The following is a 20,826-nucleotide window of genomic DNA, read 5'->3' on the forward strand; positions in this document are numbered from 1 at the left end:
ACCCTTGGAGACAGGATGGGAATCCCCTGCACAAGGGGGGAAGAGCAAGGGATGGCACCCCTCAAGGATAACTCCTGAGTTATTTCCAGTTTGTCTATGAGGCTGCTATGAGCTGGCAGAGCCTGGGACAGAGAGCATAACTTCTGTGATGTTCCCAACACAGATGCAGGGAATTTAAATTTAGAAATTATAATGAGATGATTCTTTGACTCACCTCCTGATCAAGATTGAAATTAGACTGTGATCAACATAGCCTCTGCTAGCCCTGACAACAATCTAGAATTGGGCTGGTACCAAGTTGAGACAAAGGAAACATGACTTTATGTCACCAGGTTATCACTAATTAAGGATACCCAGCAAACAAGGCACAGCTGAGGCAAGAATGATCCAATTCTCCAAGTAATACGGGGTCTTGGAGCTAGAGGATCCTGGCAGCTGGAGGTCAGGGCCTCCAGTTCTGTGTTAATCTGGGAGGGGCTATCTAGCAACCAGAATCTGGGCTGGTAGTACAAGCAACATCCCCCAAAAGAACTCCAGGCAGGGATGAGCTTCCCAGAATCCTCTAGTCCCTGATGCCATGCCTACTTTGCCTACTTCTCCCTTGGGTAGTCACTTGGCAGGTACCAGCAGTAAAGGCAGTCCAACTGGAACCTCAGGGTGCTGAGTCTCAGAAAGAATACAATAGTAGCAACCCAGATCGTGGTGATAGCAAAGAAGGGGTCGCTGGGGTCATGTGGCAAAAAAGGAAACATTCATCAATCTCCAGATTAAGATGGGGCACTGAGGTAAGAGAGCAGGACTGAAGGCAATGGCAGTGGGGACCAGAAGGGTACTCCTATGGCTGTCAAGTTCAAGTGGAAAATGAGAATGGGGAACAATGTATTTGTTGGGGCTGACCTGTGTCTCCTACAGGAGACCTCAACAAGACTTTGCACCTCTATTTCCTTTCTCCTGTTCCCATGCAATCAGCTTTCCAGATTCTACAACCCACCAGCCTCCCTGCCTAGTTTCCCCACATTCTACACCAAACCTCCCTCTTGCTTTATACTCAAGGTCTGGATAAGCTTTGCTTGACATGCTGTGCTTGGTACCAAGGCCATCCCCCCGGCTCCTACTCCCATAGCAGCTGCCACTACCTCTGAGAAGCTGATTCTGCAGTCCTCAGGCTATGCACTGCCCTCTGCCAGGCACCTGGCTAGAGGTTCTGAAAAACAGGGCCTGGCCTGCCCTTCCCCAACCCTACTAGACTCTAGTAGAGCAACTAGAGCCTTCTGTTTCCACAGGCCATAGGCAGAGCCAGACAGCACTCCTAAGGTCTAGCTTTATTTAAAGGAAGAGCACAGAGTCCCTGGTGCCTCATAGCCTCCTTCTGGTCCTCAGCCCTGAAGACCATCCACACAGGCCACAGTACAGTCCCAGTCCACTTTCTCTCTTCTGGCCATGCCCCAGACTGTGCCTCTAAAGATAGCTAGACACACGCAGACTGGGTCTTCAAGGAGCCCCCTTCAATCCCTGAAATTACAGCCCTGGTGGCCCAAAAGGGAGAGATGCTGTGTGATTATGTCCTCAGGGGAAGGTCAAAAAAAAAAAAAAAAAACCTCCTGGCATAGAGAATGCCAGCTTTTACCAGCCACGCCTTGGCCATCAGCACTGGGAAGCTTCCAGACAGTGGAGGCTCGGCTCACTAGCACTACCTCAGCTATCTCTTGCGCATGTTGACAGAAGCTGTGTCCCTAATTGCTCCACCTTCTATACTCAAAAGGTACCCCCTTACCAAGCATCCATTTCATACCACCTTGAGGCTCCAGGTACTCAGTACTCACTCTAGTGGTAGCAAGGGCTGCCCTCTAGAGTCTGTGGATCTCATACCCTGACTTTGTTCTGCCATTGAGGGTGTGGGCATCAGCCATTAACATAGCCAGAGGGTAAGAGGACTTATCAAAGCATTCTGGACAAAATGCTTGCTAAAGAAGTGATCCTGGTGTGCATGTGACATGTCTCTGGGTGGACTATGTCCTGGAGGCTGAGGCCCCTTGCTCAGGACTGGCTTTGTGGGAGCCCACAGGAGTACCGCAGAGATACTGCCTTCTTCTCTGCAAGCCTTCCCTGCCCCCTTAGGCTGGTATGCTCTTGTCCCACCATCTCTTTGATTCTCCAGGCATGACCTTGCTCACAGTCCAGCAGTATTCAAATTATATGTGGACAGGGCTACTACCTGTTCAACTTATGCACTGTGGATTCCCTTGAGTTCCCAGATGTCCCCTGGGTCTCTTCAGCTTATCCAGAAGCCAGGCATCGGACTGTCACTTAACACTGACTGCCAGAACAAATGAGAGAAACATTGTGCAGTGGGCTGGACATACTAGAGAAACAGGACAGGGAAGGACTCAAAAGGGGGACTGGCAGAAGAACCCTGAAGCCCAAAGACTCATGAGCTAAGCAACTGGGTTGGTAGGAGCTCTAGTGTGTAGGAACCCCTGAGAAGTTTTCTCAGCAGCTATCACCTCTGCAAGGGGCACCTGCCACGCTTCCAGGCCCTGTCCCCCAGGGATTCTCACCAAAAGTCAGTATTTTATACTCAGAGAACCAATGTGTTCACAGCTGTCCTCTGGATGCCCTGTCTCTCTCTCAGCACGCCCCCCCCCCACCTTCGGCTTTGAAGCTGGGGCAAGAACAGATGTGAACCAGCTGTAGGGGGACAGGCTCCTGCCTATGCCAGGTCCTTTTCCACACATGCCAGGCTGAAATTCCCCTGCCTGGGAAAAAGGGTCTCTCCTTTTCTTAGCTCCTTTCCTCCCTGCCCCTTCCACAAGACATAGACCCTTCTATATATGCACTGCCGTCCTACCAGCTCTTGCCTATGGGATCTTCCCTAGGCAGGCTGGGGGAGTAACTGCCTAAAGATGGATGGAGGGCTGGCTACTCAGAACAGGAAGCCAGCAATGTCTCCTAGCCAGATGCTTAAGCAGTGCAGGTGCCCATGGCAGGTGATCACATCAGTACAGCTTCTCCCAGAAGCAGTGCTGGCTGCTCAAAGGATATGCTTCCCATCCATCTAAAGGGCTAGTTAGGCTCCTTACATTCTTAGCTCTGGACAGCAAGAGAAAGACCTTCCTAGGCTGTGAGGCAGGCCAGGGGAGACAGGGTAGCTCCCTAAGATAACCTAACTTTCTCCAAGCCTCTGGGGAAGCATACAAGCTAGAGTTGAAGGGGTATACAAACACAGAAGCTAGTCTCTCTCTGGGGTAGCCTGGAGTCACACACAGAGGTGTATTGACAATGATGAGCTCTGTCTCCCGACCCTAGCTGAAGGCTGCCACTGGTTCCTGAGGAGCTAAGACAGCTGTGTGGTTGCCTCCTCCTCTGGAGTCCTGGGGGGCCTCAGAAAATGCCTTTTCTTTCTTCCTGTCTCCCCACAGCCCTCCCTCTGCCTTCTCTGCCTCCTCCCAGGCATGGGAGGCCAGAGGGCAAGAGATTGTTGTTGCTGCTGCTGCTGCTGCTCTGTTCTGCTGGCCAGCAAGGATGTTCTGTTCCCAGCCTTGCTACAGCTGGGGCCCAGGTTGTTTCCTCAGAGACAGCTGAGGCATAAGGACAGGGAACTAGAAGAGTGAGAGGGGCAGTCTCAAAGATTGAGAGGCGCTGCCTGGATGGCTTGGGAGTTGCCCCCAAATTAGAGGGCCAGGCTGAGTGACTCAATGGGCCCTGGGCTGAGCATGCAGTTATAGCTTACTGCAGACTGCAAACCACTGACACAAGGACCTTCCAGGCACAAAACTGTATTTACGGAAGTGCTGCCCCGACCTGCCCCCCAACTTTGAAGAAGAACCTCAAAGTGCACAATGTACCTCTTTCCTGGCCCCCATGCAAAGGGTTACCTCAAACTCTTTCCAGGAAGAAAGACAGGCTGGCTTACTGCTCAGCCTCCCACCTACCCCTAGGGCACATTTTCTAGGCTGTTCCCTACACCCTCCACAAGGCAAAGAGGCTCCCTCTGCCTGTTCTAGTCTGCTCACTGTGGCTCCTCCAGAAAGTCTTCCTGGGTCTCCCTTTGATGCTAGGTGTTATAGCCCTGTTGAGGCCAGAAACAAGAACACATACCTGCCTCCTTGTGGAACTCAGCTCCTAAGAGTCCACTTACTGCAGTGGTTCTCAACCTGTGGATTGCGACCCCTTTGAAGAGTTGAATGACCCTTTCACAGGGGTCACTTAAGACCAACGGAAAACCAAGATATTTAATTCATAACAGTAGCAAAATTACAGTTATGAAGCATCAACAAAAATAATTTTATGATTGGGGGTCAGTACAATATGAAGAACTATATTAAATAGTTGTAGCATTAAGAAGGTTGAGAACCACTGCTCTAGTGGGTCATGACAACTCCATCCATCTCCAGGGTACTTCTCCCCACTGAGGTTCTTGGAGGCCTAAATAACAACCCCTAGAACAGTGTAGGCTCAGGCCTAGTGGTACCATATTCATTAAGGAATTTGCAGACAGGTGCCTGGGGGCAGTGAGTATATATTCTGTGAGGTTTCACCCTTAAAATAAAAACCTTGACTAGGCATGATGGCATATGCCTCTAACTCCAGCACATCAAGAGTTCAAGGTCATTCTGGACTACAAAGCAAATTTGAGTTCAACATGGACTACAGGAGACCCTATCTCAAAAATCAAACCAAAACAAAACAAAAAAGATTTGCTGAGATATACTTGTTGGGTGTAGTAATGGCCTACTCCTGTAATCTTAGCACTCAGTAAGAAGGAGGATTGCCACAAGTTCAAGGTTACTTAGTGAGAGTTTATCTCAAAAATAGAAAAAAAAGAAGAGATAAAAGATACATAAAACACAAAGCATACAGTTTAAATAAACAACTCAGCACTTTTCACTCAGTATGTTCAGAGCACTTTTATTGGTTCAAACTGAAGACTCAGAACTGGTGAGATGGCTCAGTAGGCCTGATGATCTGAGTTTGGTCTCTGGGACCCACATGGTAGAGGGAGATAACTCCCAATGGTTGTACTCTGACCTCTACTCACTCACATGTCATGACATGCACACCTACCCACTCCCACACACAAAATAAATAAAATACAATATATTTTTAAGACCCAAAGGCCCATGTATTTGGCTGTCACTCCTCTATTCCCCCATTCCCACCCATCTGCTATTTCTCTGTCTCTATTGGAGAGCCTAGTCTGGACATCTCACATGAACAGGCCAGATATATTGTGGCCTTTTGCCATTGGCTGAACTCACCAAGCAGAATGTTGCATATGTGCCTCGGACCTGCTTCAGCCTTTGCTGCCTCTCTGCCCCTGGTCTCTGCTGACATGTTTAGTCTGGATAAGTAGGTATTAGAGTCCAAATCCACTGGAGAGTATGGCCAGAGTTATCACAAAGTGACTGTGAATAGAAAATCTGAGGGTCCATGAAGCTCTGTAGCTTCCAGGATGTTACTCTGCCAGTGACCAGGTATGTTTGAGTATGAACAAAAGCAAAAGTCAGGGGCTGGGAGTAGTTCAATGGAAGACCATTTGCTTGGTATACACAAGACCCTGCTCCCATCACTAGTACTGAAAAGACAAAAAGGAAAGAGAAAAAAAGAAAGACATGAACCAAATGGGACATGGTAAAGTATTCTGTAATCCCAACACTCATAAGACAAAGACAAGAGGATCGGGGTTCAAGACCAGCTTTACTTACACAGTCAGTTGAAGGCCACCTAGGGCTACATGAGATCTTTCTCTCTCTCTCTCCTCTCTCTCTCTCTCTCTCTCTCTCTCTCTCTCTCTCTCTCTCTCTCTCTCTCTCTCTCTCTCTGTATATGTATATGTATATGATGTACATGAAATAGCAAATAAAACCAAAAGCCTCAGTCTAGAGGACCTTTGTGCTCCCCAGTCTCCTGGTCTGGAACATAGAATCCCAAGGCACCCACAGGCTCCCAACACATATCCAGCTTCTTCCATTTTTCTCCTCTCTGAAGCAAGAGGAAAAGCCTCTTGAAGGAAAGTGCCACAGCTGGACACTGAGCTGATTCTGGCTCCAGGCAAAACCCTTACTAGAACCTCTGTCCCTAGCTGGGAACTTGTAGTGACCCTCACCCCTCACCCCTCACCCTGATCTCTATCTGGTGGGGTTCTGTTTCCCTCCTTATTTTTTGCCCTTCCCTACTCTTGGTCCCTCATTCCTTCTTCAGATTTCAGTGTGGCTCCCTGATTCAGTCTCTCCCATCATCTAAGGGCTCTCACCTTTATATCTTGGAAGCTGCACTAGCAAAGGAGAGGTAGTACATCACTAGATAGGTAGATACCACAGTAGGGACCATGACTCTTTTGGGCCATCAAGAAGCAGCTGAGGTTTGGCAGGCTGACCCAGTTACTCCCAAAAGTGACCAAAGGAAATTTCCCCAACAGAGACCATGGTTATGGTATCCTGGCTACCCTGTAGGAGTTGAGCAAGAAGATGAGGGACTTGGTTCCTCTTCTCCAAATTAGCTTTGCCAACTTCTCAAAGTCTTCAGGGAGGTGAGCCAAGAAGGTCTCCAGAATCTGGGGACAAATCTGTTTTAAAAGGAGGAAGGGATGGGGAGGAAAGGCTTACAGGGCCCCTAGGAACCTAGATCAAGCACTTCTAGAAGCCTACAATCCTCTACTTCTCTGATCCCCAAACCACCCCCTTGTTTCAGACCAGACAGAGGTTCTGGGTGGAATTAGGACAGAATTCCAGGGCCATGCACTATCCTAGCCATAAGGTTACCTCCCCTCATCTCCTCTTACTTTCTTCTGCCTGGCAGTATGCCAGCAAGCACCTCAATGTCCCTATTTGAGCAGTGGAAAGTTTGACTCTGTGAGTCTGTTTGCCCAGAGACACCAAGGGTCTGTCCCTAAGTAAGTGAGTGTGTGTCCTTTCAAAGTGTGCTTGAGGCAGGGGCCAGGGTGGGGGACATAGGGGGAGGGGTACCACACAGCCTCGCCGCCGCCGCCGCCGCCGCCTACAAGAAAATTGCTTCCTTTGAAGCTGCCAGGGGGCTCGGAAGTCTGCCCCCTCCCTCCCAGCTGCCCTTCCTCCCTCCTTCTCTCCCTGTCTGCTCCACCAGCCCCCTCCCTCCTTGTCTCCCTCTCCGCCCCCTCCCTGTTCGTCCCCTCCCTGTCGGGCTGGCCCGCCCAGCCTTTAGCCTCCCTCCCACTGCCTCTGTCTCCCTCTCTCCACGAACTGCCCAGGAGTGAGCAGCTGCTCCCGGTTGGTCCTGCCTGACGGACAGATACACCGACAGCCTGACATCCTAGCCCACCAACTAACCAGCCTGCACCGGGCTGCTTCCCCCTCCCCAGGTAGGGCCTGCTCAAGCCCCGAACTGACTCCACTCTCCCATAAAAACCTCAATTTGTCCTTGTTATCTTCATTTCTGGCTATGCTGTCACCTCACTAACCCAGAGATGCTGACAATCCTGCTGCTCCCACAGCAGCCCTGCTACATCTGATACCTCAATCTGTGGCCTTGCTGTCCCACTGTCTGTACCGCAACTGCTTCATTACTGCTCTCTCTACACCAAAGGTTCCCGGTTTGTGTCCTTTCATCAACACCCTGTGACCCTTTTGGTCCTTATCCCATTTCTGCCTCTTCTCCCCACCCTCTTCCCTGAGCTTTCTTCCCACCCTTTCTTTCCCTCTCCCCTCTGACCTTGCTTAGTTGCTAAATTCACCCATGATTTGCCTCTCTGCCTCTTGGGGGTGGGCAGGGAGCTTCCCCTGTGCTGCTTCCCAGAACATCACTGAGGCAGGGCTGGGTGGCTGGCATGCTGGCTCTACCCACAGCCCTATCCCTTCATGGCAAGGCCCAGGCATACCCTCCACTCCTGCTAGCCTTGCTCTCCCAGTTCAGCCTTTCTTGGGGGCTTGGCACCTAGCCAGGTCAGGGAGGATGGGCCCAATGCAAAATTCAGCACTGGCAAAGTCTCCACTTGGAGTAGTCTGAGAGACTTGTGCTCCCAGGCATACCTCAGGCAACTTGCCCTGATATTTCACACTCACCACAGACAGACTAATGCCCTGCTTCCACCCTCTCCTGGGCAAGGTGTGGATCCACAGAGCCCCAGCTATAGGGGTCTTGTGTTCCTCCTGTTTATCTCAGTCCTATCTGTTTCCAGAACCCTCTTGAGTTGAGATGCAGAATGGGCAGAGGATGAGATGGATATAGAAAATTTGGCAATTGTGCCATTTTCGCAGGGACAAATATGGCTTGGGGCCCTGAGGGGCCAAGGGGTTCAGGAGAGGAATCAAGAGACAAGTAATTTGGGCATGAGCCAAGTCTAGTGAAGATTGGGGGACTGAAGTACCCTGTCACTGCCCCAGGGGTGGGACCAGGCTCTCTCCCGTCTGCCCAGAGTAAGAGGCATAGGACCCTGCAGGGAGGAGCTGTAGGTGGAGCAGGCAGAGGAAATCTTCATTAGGCCAAGGACATAGCACCTGGGTGACTCCAATTTCATCTTTAGGAGCTTCTGCCTGTGTTCCTCTCTGGCCTGCTGGCTTTCTGCTGTGTAATGACTAGAACTGAGACAAGCTGGAGATGCTCCCTAGATGCCAGCAAGATTCCCAGGGACAGGCATCTGGGCATGTGATCAGTTGCCTGTGCCACCCACACCCTAGGAGAACTTGTGGGTGGGCAGGGGTACTTTGTGTGGAACATGACTGTTTTGGCTGCTGAAGGCCAAGTGGCATGAACCTTTGAAGGCAGGCAGTGTAGCTATGCTGACAGGAGGATGTGGGTCTGCCTCTAAGCCACTAGGGCAAGGCAGCAGGAGGAGACTCTGAGCCAGGGAGTAGAGGGGGCTCCATAGCCAGCTGGCCACCTGGGTGTGGTAACTGGGCCTCTCTGGCCCATTCCTACACTGGCCCACTTTCCACTCCAAAGGACTCCTGTCTACCACTGCTTCTGCACCCTACCCAGAAGAGTGGTTGAAGTTCTACTGCATGCAAAGTGAATCTGGACCAGCTAGTTTTAGGGGCCCAGATGGGTGTGCCAGCCACTGACCATCATGTCAGATAACTTGCTAGCACTGACCCAAATCTTTCCCCAGTCCCTCCCAAGCCCTAGGCTGTTGAAGGATTGGCAACATGATGGGATAAAAGGAAAAGGGATGTTTCAAAGGTAAAAAAGAGCTTTCTTCAGCAGCATTCTGTAGCCATCCTGTGACAATGTCTATATCCCTCTAATCACAGTGTCAAATCCTCAGAAGAATAATTAAGGCTATGCTTGACAATCTGCACTGGGATCCTCCCTAGATCACTCGATTCCTGTCACCCTGTGTTGGGGAGGAGTGGGGACTAGACTCTATTCTAGTCTCCCTTTTGCCTGGGCTCACCCACCATGGTCTTTCACCTTCTCTCCCTGCAGAAACAAAGTACCACAAGTCTATCCCAGAAGTCACTAGTCCTTGGTCCCACAAGATTCTCAGCATGCCTCCCCCAATACCAACAGCCTCTAATACTCCAACTACTGGAACCCTTCAGCTTCCTTGCTCACCCACAACACCCCCTGACTACCTCCACATCGACCACGACTCCCTCCTGCTCTTCCTCCTTTGTCCCTGCTCTTAAATGCCCCACCCGTCTTCTAGTCTGGCCTCCACATCCCAATAGTCCTAGCATCAGGCTCTCCCCATTGTAGGGAGGCCAATTGGTTATAGGGAGACACTCCAGCACAGGACCTCCCTCACACCAAGAAGTAGGGTCAGTGTGAATGAATGTTCCTGAATACCCTGTCATGGATGGACTAAAGATTACAGGGCAGGTACAGTCTCCCTCTAAAGACAAGCTAACCAAGGGGCTCCTGCTCTGGCCTTATCCACTGAATTCTGGGGTAGTTAGCATTGTTTCTCACCCCTTCCTCACCTCCAGGAGACTTATATTCCTTTGTGCTCAGACACATTGGGCTGGGGAAGGTCAGCAGCATCACCTATCACACCTTGGCCACCCACAGAGTCCTTTCTGCAAATCTCACGGGGTGGGGGTGGGACACGGGGAGGGAAAGTGTGGCTCACACTTTGTCCCATATTCAGACCTCAGACCATCCTCCAGCCTTCCAGAAAGCAACAGTTTCAGGTGTCCTCAGAGGAAAGCTGGGGTTTGCTGGGCCAACTCCTTTGGGGCTTAAGAACAGGGCTTTGTCTCCAGTCCTCTTCCAGGCCAATAAGTCCCTTACCCAACTTTTATAGCCCACAGCCAAAGGCTCCTTGGATATATCTGGGACTCCAGGTCACTTTAATTACCTTCTTCGAGATTTCTTATTGCTCTAAGTCCAGAAAGCCCCAGATGTGGCCTTTCCATGTGCTTTAGTGGCTGCCTGGCTGCAAGCATCCAGGAGCCCAGTCAGCCTGGGAAGACTGTAAATGAAGAGGCTCTTGGCCTTTCCCAGCTGACTGCATGAGGCTGAATCCCACCACAGCCAGAGTTCCTGGCAAGCAGTACAGGACCTGATATTTGGGAGAGAGTTCAGTAACCCCAAGACATGGGAAGAAAGGGGGCTCTCTGGGATCTGGAATCTGTTGCCTTGCTACTCTCTCCAGGAGTGGGGCTTTGGATGAGCAGGTAGACAGACACTGTGACATCTTAGCCTGACTTTTACCTCACTGTGAGGCCATGGAAAAGAGTTTTGGACAAATTATCTTAGTCTCAGCTTACTAGACACCTATAAAATGTTAAAAAGTGTTATGGTCACCGGGGGTTGGGTAGTAAAGAAATCATTTGACTCTCCTTTTCCACCATTGAGAAGTGACAGCATCCTCTTCTCCTTTGAAAATTCTAGCACATGCTGAGTAGGAGCCCAGACTTTGTTAGTAAGTGGGAGGAGGTGGGCAGACATGGGCCAGGTGCAAAGGGACTAGGAAACATAGTACCTCCAATCATCTGTTATAAGGCTTCTTTCCAGAAGTTTCTCAGTAGGGCAGGGACAAGCAATAGAAAGTTCTCACTCAATGCACCCACCACCTCTATATACCCCAGGCACCCCTGACACCTGCATTCAGGTACAGCCTACTCCCAAGTCTGTTGGAGAGCTGTATCTGACTGCCCAGCTACTCTATCAGTGCCAGGGCCACAGGTAGTAAGACGTGGCCCTGACCAATTTGGCTTGGACTGTGCTCACCATGTGGCATACAGGAAAGCATACATCCCATCCTTCTAGTTGACACTTAAATATTAGGCTGGAGCTAGGTGGCCTTAGAGGGTAGCAGGAAGCAGGTCAATTGTCAGCTTGCCTTTGATGATCAGAGGAAGGAAAAACAGTGCCTAGTATCTCCTGTCACTCACACATTTCCCCACCTGCACAGTCCCAGGAGCACAGCAGAACTTAGTAGAAGGCAGCATCTTCCATTTATCACAGTCAAGGTACAGTTGCTCAGCAGGGCCCAATGCCCCAGGAGGAGGTTGCTGAGACTGCACTTGGTGTCTGCTCCTTGGCAGCTGCCAGCTCCACATCTGCAGGCAAGCTCCCATAGCCTGCCAGACCTCAAGCCTTGCCCCTGCCGCCCTTGGCCTGGCCTGAATGCCTGGCACAGCCCTTCCATGTTCTCAGAGACTGACAGCACGTCTTGCTTGGCTGTGGCCCAGAGCAATCCTGCATGAAGAACTACACTGGCTTTCAGAGGAACAGACAAGGAGGGCCCTATTGGGGTGGTGGCACAGGCTCCAGGAAGCCCATTCCCTTCCCTTGTTCACATCTGCAGTTGCCAAGCTCAGCTCACCATGATGACCACTTCTTTCCTTTGCTCTGATGAGCTGTTACCCCAGCAAGCTCAGAGCTCACTTTGATGGAGCATAAGGACAGCCAAAGAGGCCAACAAAGGGAAAATGAGGTCTGGAAACCCCAGTGGAAAGGTGAAGTGGAACTGGAGGAACTCTCTACAGGTTTTACAGGGTCTGTCCACAGAAGATCCTTCCTGTCTGCAACTTTGCCTGCTTCCTCAGTGTGCGGGGGTGAGGGCTCAGTTTGAGGGAGTTGAGGAAGGGAGGCATGTGAGACTATCTGCAGCACCCCCACTGTCACCATAACCCCACTGAGTGATTCTCCCACCCATTCTGGGTCTCTGCATTACCCACTTACAGGCCCAGAGTTTCCCAGAAGCTACCCTCATTCATGGACCAGAAGCAGTACTAAAAGCTCAGACCCTAGAGTGACCAAGGCTGGACTCTGTTCAGGCTGAGTAAGCAGGGAACTTGGGAGAAATCAGTTCCTCTTTGTAGGCCTCAGTTCTCTCATCCATAAAGTGGCACTACTGGTGGTGCAGACATGAAGAAGGCCTACCCTCTGCACTCTCTTAATTTAATGGAATCCCCTTTTTTGGGCTCTGTGTCTGGTGTGCCCCTATCCCTGCAGAATATGGGTACTGAATCTAGTGCCAGTTTTCTGAGTGAAAATGGGGGCTGTACTGGGAAGACTGCCTGGTCCCCATTCCTTTAAGCCTTGAGCCCTGAAAAAGCTGCCAAACTCTGTCCTTGAGCCTCCTACCCCAGGTTGAGCCTGGACTAGAACTGACAACAGACTTGGATCTCCTTGTATCATTCTCCTAGCCCCTTGTGGAAACCCACACCAATGTCCTCTCAAATCTACTTATATAAACCCACCTAGTGTTCTACAGCTCCTTTCTCTGGGTGGAGGAGGCTTGTAATCTGAACAGGCTTCAGTGCCTACAGAGGAACATCATGCTCTGATTGTCTATGGGCTACAAAAGGCTTTTGGGGAAGATTCCTGCCTAGGAAAAAGATGCCCTATGGAGATCTCCAGGCTGCTCTGTAGTTCCAAAGGATATGGGTTGGCTTCACGAAGATGGTCCTCTATCCAACTTTATCCCCTATCCATGCCATCTCCCCTGATTCCTGGCCTATCCAGGTGGATTGTGGGTCCTGTAGTTCAGATAGGCATAAATTCTAGCCTTGACTCATCCTCCTGCAGGGTAGCTTTGGCAGAGGGGACAGGCAGGTGGGTGGGCAGTGCAGAGGGGTGGGGGACAGTGCCTCACTCCTCACTCCTTCCCTGCCATTCCATCTTGCTCTCTGGACTCCCTTCTGCCTCTTCTGACTGCTCTGGGCTGCTCTTGCTTCTCCTCCCTGCCCTTCTAGTCCATCTGCCTTGGGCAAGTTCCCCACACTGTCCTGGAGGCTGTAGCTGAGAGATGACTGGTCTTTCTAGCTATTCTGGGGCCCAGACTTTCTGGGGGAATCTGCTGTGTCTTACTGGGCCAGGCTTGGGTGAGCATCTTGAGGCTACTTGGAAGGAATGGGGGAGGCTGGACACTCACCCAGCTGAGGACTTCTTGTAACCTCAGGAGTCAACACCATACCCACTTCTGCATATAAAAAGGAAATTGAGCCAAGCTTTTGGCTGTGTCCCCTACTTTGCTGTGTGACCTTTGGGTATCAGAAAGGCTGCTCTATTCTCTCCAGGAAGCAGCTCATCACTAACCTCTGTGCAGGCCCTTCTGTCCATTGATATAAGATGGGAGCCAGGATGGGCCTTGAGAACTGGGGTTGGGTCTCTGTGTGTGGGGTCCCCCCCACACACACACACAAATCTGGAGCTTTTCAAGCAACAACATAGAGTGAGATTTCTTCTGGGGCTGACATCCACTAGATAGCCAGTGCTTGTGCCTAACCAAATTGGGGTGTCCCAACCCCCCTCCTCACTAGTGCTGAGGATTCCAAAGCAGCAGTGAGCCCAGCCCTCTCGTCAACTGGGTTCCTTCCACTCTTGTCTCCAGCAGTTGAGATCAGAGGAGCTTATTTAGCCCAGATGGAGCCCAAATATCCCAGCTTCCCCACCAAAATGTGCCCCATATGAGGCCTCCCTGAGCTGGGACTGCTTTAAGTCTTCAAGAGACAGGGCTTCCTGTCTACACATGCACCAGGACAACCCCAGACATCCAAGCCTGGGAGGCTAGCAAAGCCAACATGGATTCCCTATTTAGAAGATGGGGTGAACAAACCAAAATACCCTGAGCCTTTGCCATGAAGTTGGGCAAGGAGTGATAAGAGAGGCAGGGGCTCTGGCCTTGTCCTGCAGACTATGCCCTGCTTGGGTGGTTGAATGCAGTAGGAAGAAACAGGAGATGTGGGTGCTGCGGGCAGGCTCAGGCAGCATAGAGTCTCCACCCCCACCCCACTGCCTCAGCCAGGGAGGGCCTCAAGACAAGCCCAACCCTGCCCTGTTACTCTGGCAGCAGCCTACTCTCCTTGGGATCTTCTCTATGGTGCCAGGGCCATGGGCACAAAGAAAGAGCAGAGATAGATGTGGGAGCCCTGAGTTTTGCAGGCTGAGTCCTGGGAAATGAGAGGAAGGGAGATGCCAAGTGCTGATCCTCTAATTCCCAGGACTCTGGCTTGGTGTTGCCACAGCATTGGAGAATCAATCAATCAATCTCTCTCTCTCTCTCTCTCTCCCCTCTCTCTCTCTCTCTCTCTCTCTCTCTCTCTCTCTCTCTCTCTCTCTCTCTCTCCTCCCTCCCTCCCTCCCTCCCTCCCTCCCTCCCTCTCCCTCTCCCTCCCTCTCCCTCTCCCTCTCCCTCTCCCTCTCCCTCTCCCTCTCCCTCTCCCTCTCCCTTCTCCTCTCCCTCCCTCCCTCCCTCTCACTCTCTCTCTTTTTCCTTCCACCTCATGTCTTGGCCTCTGGACCGTCTCAGAACAACATACAATTTGGGCACTGTGGAGGGACTCAGACTTTGAAGGGGATGACTCACTCATCACCTAGTTAAACTAATAGCATCCAAATCTTCCAAGCTCACTCTTGGGAGGGATTAGCCAGGTGGCCAGGGGTCCAATAGCTGGGCTTCCTCTCAGCCTCCATTTGGCCTCACTGACCTCCAATCCTCAGGCAGTGAAGCAGGCTCTGGTTGACTCATTGGTGGTGGGGGCAGCCTTGAGCTAATTGGGAAGACATTTCATTGCCCAGTGAAACCAACTCCTTCCAGGAAGGAGAGGGGAGTGGAAATAGAATCCCTCTTGGCTGGCCAACACTCCCACCCTGACTGGTGCCTCTTATCCATACTTCCTCCCTCTGCTACCTCCTAGCCATCCCTTGTGAGGGATAGGGGAACACAGTGCCAACATAGTGGCCCTTCTCATTTTTTGCTCCCAGGAACATTCACCATGAGTCCCCTGTGGCTACTCACCTTGATGCTGGCCCTGAGCCAGGCCCTGCCCTTTGAGCAGAAGGGCTTCTGGGACTTCACCTTGGACGATGGGCTGCTCATGATGAATGATGAGGAGGCTTCAGGCTCAGACACCACCTCAGGTGTCCCCGACATGGATTCTCTTACACCTACCTTCAGTGCCATGTGTCCTTTCGGCTGCCACTGCCACCTGCGGGTTGTTCAGTGCTCTGACTTGGGTGAGTTGCTAGGCAGTTTAATGTGAGAGTGTCCAGAGAGGCATAGGCCCTGCCTGGGAGGCCCTACTAAAGGGGATACATGGGCTATCTTGTGAGAGGGATGTAGAATGGTAGGGGTGGTAATGTTATGAGTCACCACAGGCTGAGGTATTAAGGTATGAACGTTTGAAGGTGTCCAGTGTCTGGCATGTGAAAAGCAAGTAGAATGTGCAAGCTCTGAAGCTGGCATTCATTAGCTCAGAGTCCCTGCATTTGTACTAGTGTCTCTCTGTGTGTCCATATGTATGTGTGTGCCCACCACTGTGACAACAGACTGGATGAGCCAGGCTTATGCTGGTGATGGTGCTGATCCCCAGGTCTGAAGACTGTGCCTAAGGAGATCTCACCTGACACCACACTGCTAGACCTGCAAAATAATGATATCTCTGAGATCCACAAGGATGACTTCAAAGGCCTCCAGCACCTCTATGTAAGCCTCCTCCTGCCCCCTACCATTTCTGAGGAGCTGGGAAGAGTTTGATGTTTCTTTGGCTGGGAGAAGGGGTGCTCACAAATGGGGCTGGGAAGAGGGGCTGGGAGCCAATGGAGCTGAGGTAAGTCTGGGGCTGGCTGGATTGGGAACACCCAAGACCATGGATTATGAGTACGGGTGCAAGATAAAAATCCCTCAGGTCAGTTCCCTTTTTGACTGAAAACTTTGCATTTTATTGGTTCCTCTGAGCAACACAGGAAAGAGTAGATCCCATTGTAGCTCTCGGAGAAACTGACTAGCAGAGTATGCTAGGCAGTGATGGCACTCCCAGGGCAGCTTGGAGCTAACCTCAGCTCCTTGGTATGTACTCTGCTCACAAACACAGACTGACTTCTATGAGACCAAAGAGGTTCAGATGTCTCAAGTGCCATTAGTAGTAAGTTCAGGAGGCAGAGGAAGAGGGGAGGTGGAGTCAGGGGCTGAGATGCTCACCTTGGTCCCCTGCCCTGCCTCAGGCCCTGGTCCTGGTAAACAATAAGATCTCCAAGATCCATGAGAAGGCCTTTAGCCCTCTGCGGAAGCTGCAGAAACTCTACATCTCCAAGAACCACCTGGTGGAGATACCTCCCAACCTGCCCAGCTCCCTGGTGGAGCTACGCATCCATGACAACCGTATCCGAAAAGTGCCCAAGGGCGTGTTCAGCGGGCTCCGGAACATGAATTGCATTGGTGAGAGTAGTCTGTACTTTGGCATCAGGCATAAAGGAGCCAGGTAGAGGAGATCTCTTCCAACCAGGGCAGATGGGTCCTGGACTGTCCTGTGCAGTCATGGAGAAGCCCTGTGTGCCTCAGAATGTTCCAGAAGCTTGTTTTAGGACATGATGAAGGATACTGGGGTAGTTTTAAAGGCTCAGTTCAAGAAAGAGTATCAAAAATAGTCTAAAAGAAGATCACTATGTTTCTTGACAAAACCCCAATTTGAGTAATCATTGTGGGTAAAGGGAGGGTATAGGACACAGGAAGACTGGCTGGTAGAGAGAATGGAGAAGGGCAGTGGACCACCACAACAGCAGGAGTTGGATAGCTTTCTGGAGGCCCTGACTTTATCTTTGGATCTCCACACTTTCCTCTTGCTTCCCAGCTCCCAGAGGCCAAGAACAGTGCCAGAGCCCTTGAGCTAGTCATCTTGAACAGCTGGAGTTTTCAATTAGTCAGCAGGGCAAATTCTTAAACTGCTTTCTAGAGGAAGTGGGAAGAGCCAGTGATCAGTAGATCCCTACTCCAGAAAAGAACAGGCTCTGAGGGTATGTGGGGTGCCACTGATTGGCTCCAGGCTGACAGGGCTTCTCTCCTAGAGATGGGTGGGAATCCCCTGGAGAACAGTGGCTTTGAACCAGGAGCCTTTGATGGCCTGAAGCTCAACTACCTGCGCATCTCAGAGGCCAAGCTAACTGGTATCCCCAAAGGTAGGAAAGTGTCAATACCTGACTTCCAGGAGCATTGAAGGGGGGTTGCCCAGTGTACTTGATCAGGGCTCTCTTCCTGGAGCAGAGAGTGGACCTTTTACCTGCCCCAGACCCTGCACTTACCTTCCAGTATGCTCTCTTCTGAGTAGATCTCCCTGAGACCCTGAATGAACTTCACCTGGACCACAACAAAATCCAGGCTATTGAGCTGGAGGACCTACTTCGTTACTCCAGGCTGTACAGGTGAGGTTGGGGCAGTCCTTGGGAGCTGCAGGGTTCCATCAGCAAACAGAGCAGATCATAGGGTGGCACCCAAGACCCTGTGCTCTATTCCACAGTCCTCCTCCCCTCCAGCCTCTGATGACTTCTAAATTTACTTATCTTCAGACTAGGCTTAGGCCACAACCAGATCCGGATGATTGAGAATGGGAGCCTGAGTTTTCTGCCTACCCTGCGGGAACTCCACTTGGACAACAACAAACTGTCCCGGGTACCTTCTGGCCTTCCAGACCTCAAGCTCCTCCAGGTGAGAGCTGGCTTTCCAAGACTGGGTAGGGTCATGGCACCAGCCTCTGAACTGCCTGGCTCCTCTGACCCCCTTTTTTACAGGGGCCCAGGGTAGACAGCATAACAGGACCTAGATTACTCTCTGGGTCCCATGTCCTCATCCAGACCTCACTGGAACAGTGCCCACTCTCTGTTTGCACCGAGGCAGTGCTAACTCCCATCTGTGGGATCTCTTCACAAGGGGAGTCTCCTTCCCTGACTTAGCCTCCAGCCACATGGGCAAACTAGGTCTTTCCCAACCCTGTTCTGGACCTCAATTTTTATCTCAGCTCCATTCACAATGGTGGAAAGCACTTTCATCCTCCCCTCGGGCAGCACAACCCATGCCAGGCTAAGAGCACCCTCTAGTGGCTGGCGACTTTAGTACCTACCACCAGTGAGCTCCTAACCTTAGGGAACCATCTTTCTCCTACATAGATATCAGGATCAATGTTTGTTTCCTACAACAGCCTCATTCTACCAAACACAACCCCCACCTCACCCATCCCAACTCACCACTCTCTGTATACCTCACCTGAGCCCCTCATCTTGCCCTGGGCTCAGTCATACACCCTAATCACAGCCAACACCCACTAACATACTCAGGTCCTTGTCCTCTTCTCAGTCGTGGGAAAAATCACCAACTAGCCATCAAAGGGTGACCATGAAATGATACTAGGAAGTGACTGATGGAGTCAAATATGGAGGCAGGCCTGACCCCTCTTACATCTGCCCTCCAACTTGCCTACAACCTACAACATCTACCTAGGCTGGGACAGACTAGGAAAGGTGGTCTGTGATACTGAGCCCTGATGAAAAGCTCCAACCACATCCCCTCTGCCCCTAGGTGGTCTATCTGCACTCCAACAACATCACCAAGGTGGGCATCAACGACTTCTGCCCCATGGGCTTCGGAGTCAAGAGGGCCTACTATAATGGCATCAGCCTCTTCAACAACCCTGTGCCCTACTGGGAAGTGCAGCCAGCCACCTTCCGCTGCGTCACTGACCGCCTGGCCATCCAGTTTGGAAATTATAAGAAGTAGAGGCAATGGTAACCACAATGGTGGCCTTGGTGAAAGCCTCTGAGGAACATAGCCAGACGTTCCACAGGGAAAGGGGAAGCAAAGAAGCAAAGTCCCCAACACACACCTTTGTTCCCCAACACTAACTCACTGCCCTACCACAGCCTCCCCCTGGCTCCCAAGCATGCACATATGCATATGGCCTGGTCCTCTCACCCATTCCTCTCAGCTTTTGAGATTTAACACTCACCTTCCACGTCCACTCAAAGACTCCCTATAAATCTTTCTTCTTGTCCATTCTGACACCCAGATGTCTGTGGCCGGAGGGGCTAGCAAATGTGGACACAGCACTCTACCACAGCTACTGTTCTATCCAGGCATGTGTTCCTCCTCTTTTTCACCCATGTCTGTCTTCTAGCTCTCTTGGACTCTACCTGCTGCCCTTGGCCTCTGGTGACCCCAAGTTCATTACCTGTCCATCCCAGACATCACCTGGCTCTACCAACTCCTGGATCAGTCCTTCTCTCCAACCCTGTTATCTTCCTTCTAGGGTGGTAGATATCTCCCCTGCCATCTCTCTGGACCTGGTTCATATCTCTCTGTCTCTGAATCTCTCTGTATATGTCTCTGTCTCTCTTTCTGCCTCTGTCTGCATCTCTCTGTCTCTGTCTCTCTGTCTCTGTCTCTGTCACACACACAGAGAGAGAGAAAGAGAGAGAGAGAGAGAAGGAGAGAGAGAGAGAGAGAGAGAGAGAGAGAGAGAGAGAGAGAGAGAGAGAGAGAGAGAGACCATCCCCTGGCTGCTTTCTGCTTCATAGATCCCTGGCCAGTCCCTGCACAAACAAATCTGGGAGCAACTATCTCCCTGATTGCCCCGCCAAGCACTTGATCCCCAACCCTGGAGGAGGCTGAAAGGTGGAGGCCCAGAATCCTGTCCTCATTGTCCAGGAAGAGGGCCATACTCTGCTGTCAAGATGAAGAGCAGGAAGCTTCCTAGCCCCTGGAGAGGCTCAGCAGGCCACCAGAGCCCCCCAGAACCAGTTTGCATTGGCCCATGCCCTCTCTACAAGATGGCTAGGTCCCTCTCCCTCATCTCTGGGTCCCTGCTGTAATAGGGGTTGGTGAGCAGTTGCACCCAGCTGGAGGGAGTTCTGCTTCTAAGGTCAGTTGTCTTTCAATTAAAGAAACACTGTGCAATACGACTCTGTGTACTACTTCTCTGGGACATCAATGGGCATCAAGAGGAGAGCAGAGGTGAAGCAAGAGACCTCCTCAGGCCACCTCCAACATTCTGCCTTTCCATGTCCCCTTCCAGTCCTTGCTCTCAGAAGAAGGCCCTCCTCACCCTCAGGTCCAGAGCTATAAAAGCACATACTAAGTGACCAGACATAAGGCCCAGGTCTTGTCTGTTTTCCCCATCCTTTCTTGCTCCTTCCATTGCCCCAGCTGTTCTTAATCTGAACCCATAAAGCAGGCCACACCTGTGGTGACATCTGCCCTCCCAGAGTGGAGCATTTGTCAAGCACCTTCTGGATATGGGATACCAAGCTAGGTCCCACTGCCTTCAGGAGGGGAACTTCAATACCCCAGCAGAGCCCTGCCTGCCTGCCTTTCTAGATGGAATTAGGGGAACAGAGTAATTCCAGAACCCTGTTGCAGCCTGGGAAGTGACTAGTACCTATGCTAGCACTAGGAAATGGCAAAGGGGAGAAGCCCTTGGCATCAGGCAGTATACCAGTGCAGCTACTTGGGCCAGCCTGGCTTGCCTTCCCACCCAGCACCCCACAGGTCCCTAAAAACTGAGAGCAGGCTACAGCTGGATCCTGAGAGAGGCTCTAGTTTGGGTCCAGGGAAGCATGCCCTGAAAAGAAACAGACCCTCTGGGGGCTGAAGTGGGCCCAGGCTAAGCACAAGGCTTCCTGCTCAGGTAATGG

At 51.4% G+C, this 20,826-nt stretch overlaps 1 protein-coding gene across 1 annotated transcript; it reads left to right on the forward strand.

The window, feature by feature from the left end:
* Nucleotides 1-7,200: 7,200 nt before the first annotated feature.
* Bgn (biglycan) lies at nt 7,201-20,091 on the forward strand. The gene is made up of 8 exons (XM_052741596.1): nt 7,201-7,336; nt 15,133-15,384; nt 15,741-15,853; nt 16,372-16,585; nt 17,212-17,322; nt 17,472-17,565; nt 17,710-17,848; nt 18,716-20,091. The coding sequence occupies exons 2-8, from the start codon at nt 15,144-15,146 to the stop codon at nt 18,911-18,913; spliced, it is 1,110 nt and encodes a 369-aa protein (XP_052597556.1). The 5' UTR covers nt 7,201-7,336; nt 15,133-15,143; the 3' UTR covers nt 18,914-20,091.
* The last annotated feature ends 735 nt before the right edge of the window (nt 20,092-20,826 follow it).

The sequence above is a fragment of the Peromyscus californicus genome, unplaced genomic scaffold (genome assembly GCF_007827085.1).
Source record: "Peromyscus californicus insignis strain IS unplaced genomic scaffold, ASM782708v3 Scaffold_10__1_contigs__length_136768540, whole genome shotgun sequence".
Lineage (NCBI taxonomy): Eukaryota > Metazoa > Chordata > Mammalia > Rodentia > Cricetidae > Peromyscus > Peromyscus californicus.

Excerpts from the sequence above, each read along its gene's own strand:
- Bgn (XM_052741596.1), top strand. The coding sequence starts at position 15,144 with ATGAGTCCCCTGTGGCTACTCACCTTGATGCTGGCCCTGAGCCAGGCC. Across the intron at positions 15,854-16,371 it reads AAGGCCTCCAGCACCTCTAT|GCCCTGGTCCTGGTAAACAA; the intron begins GTAAGCCTCCTC and ends GCCCTGCCTCAG. Across the intron at positions 17,849-18,715 it reads CAGACCTCAAGCTCCTCCAG|GTGGTCTATCTGCACTCCAA; the intron begins GTGAGAGCTGGC and ends CTCTGCCCCTAG.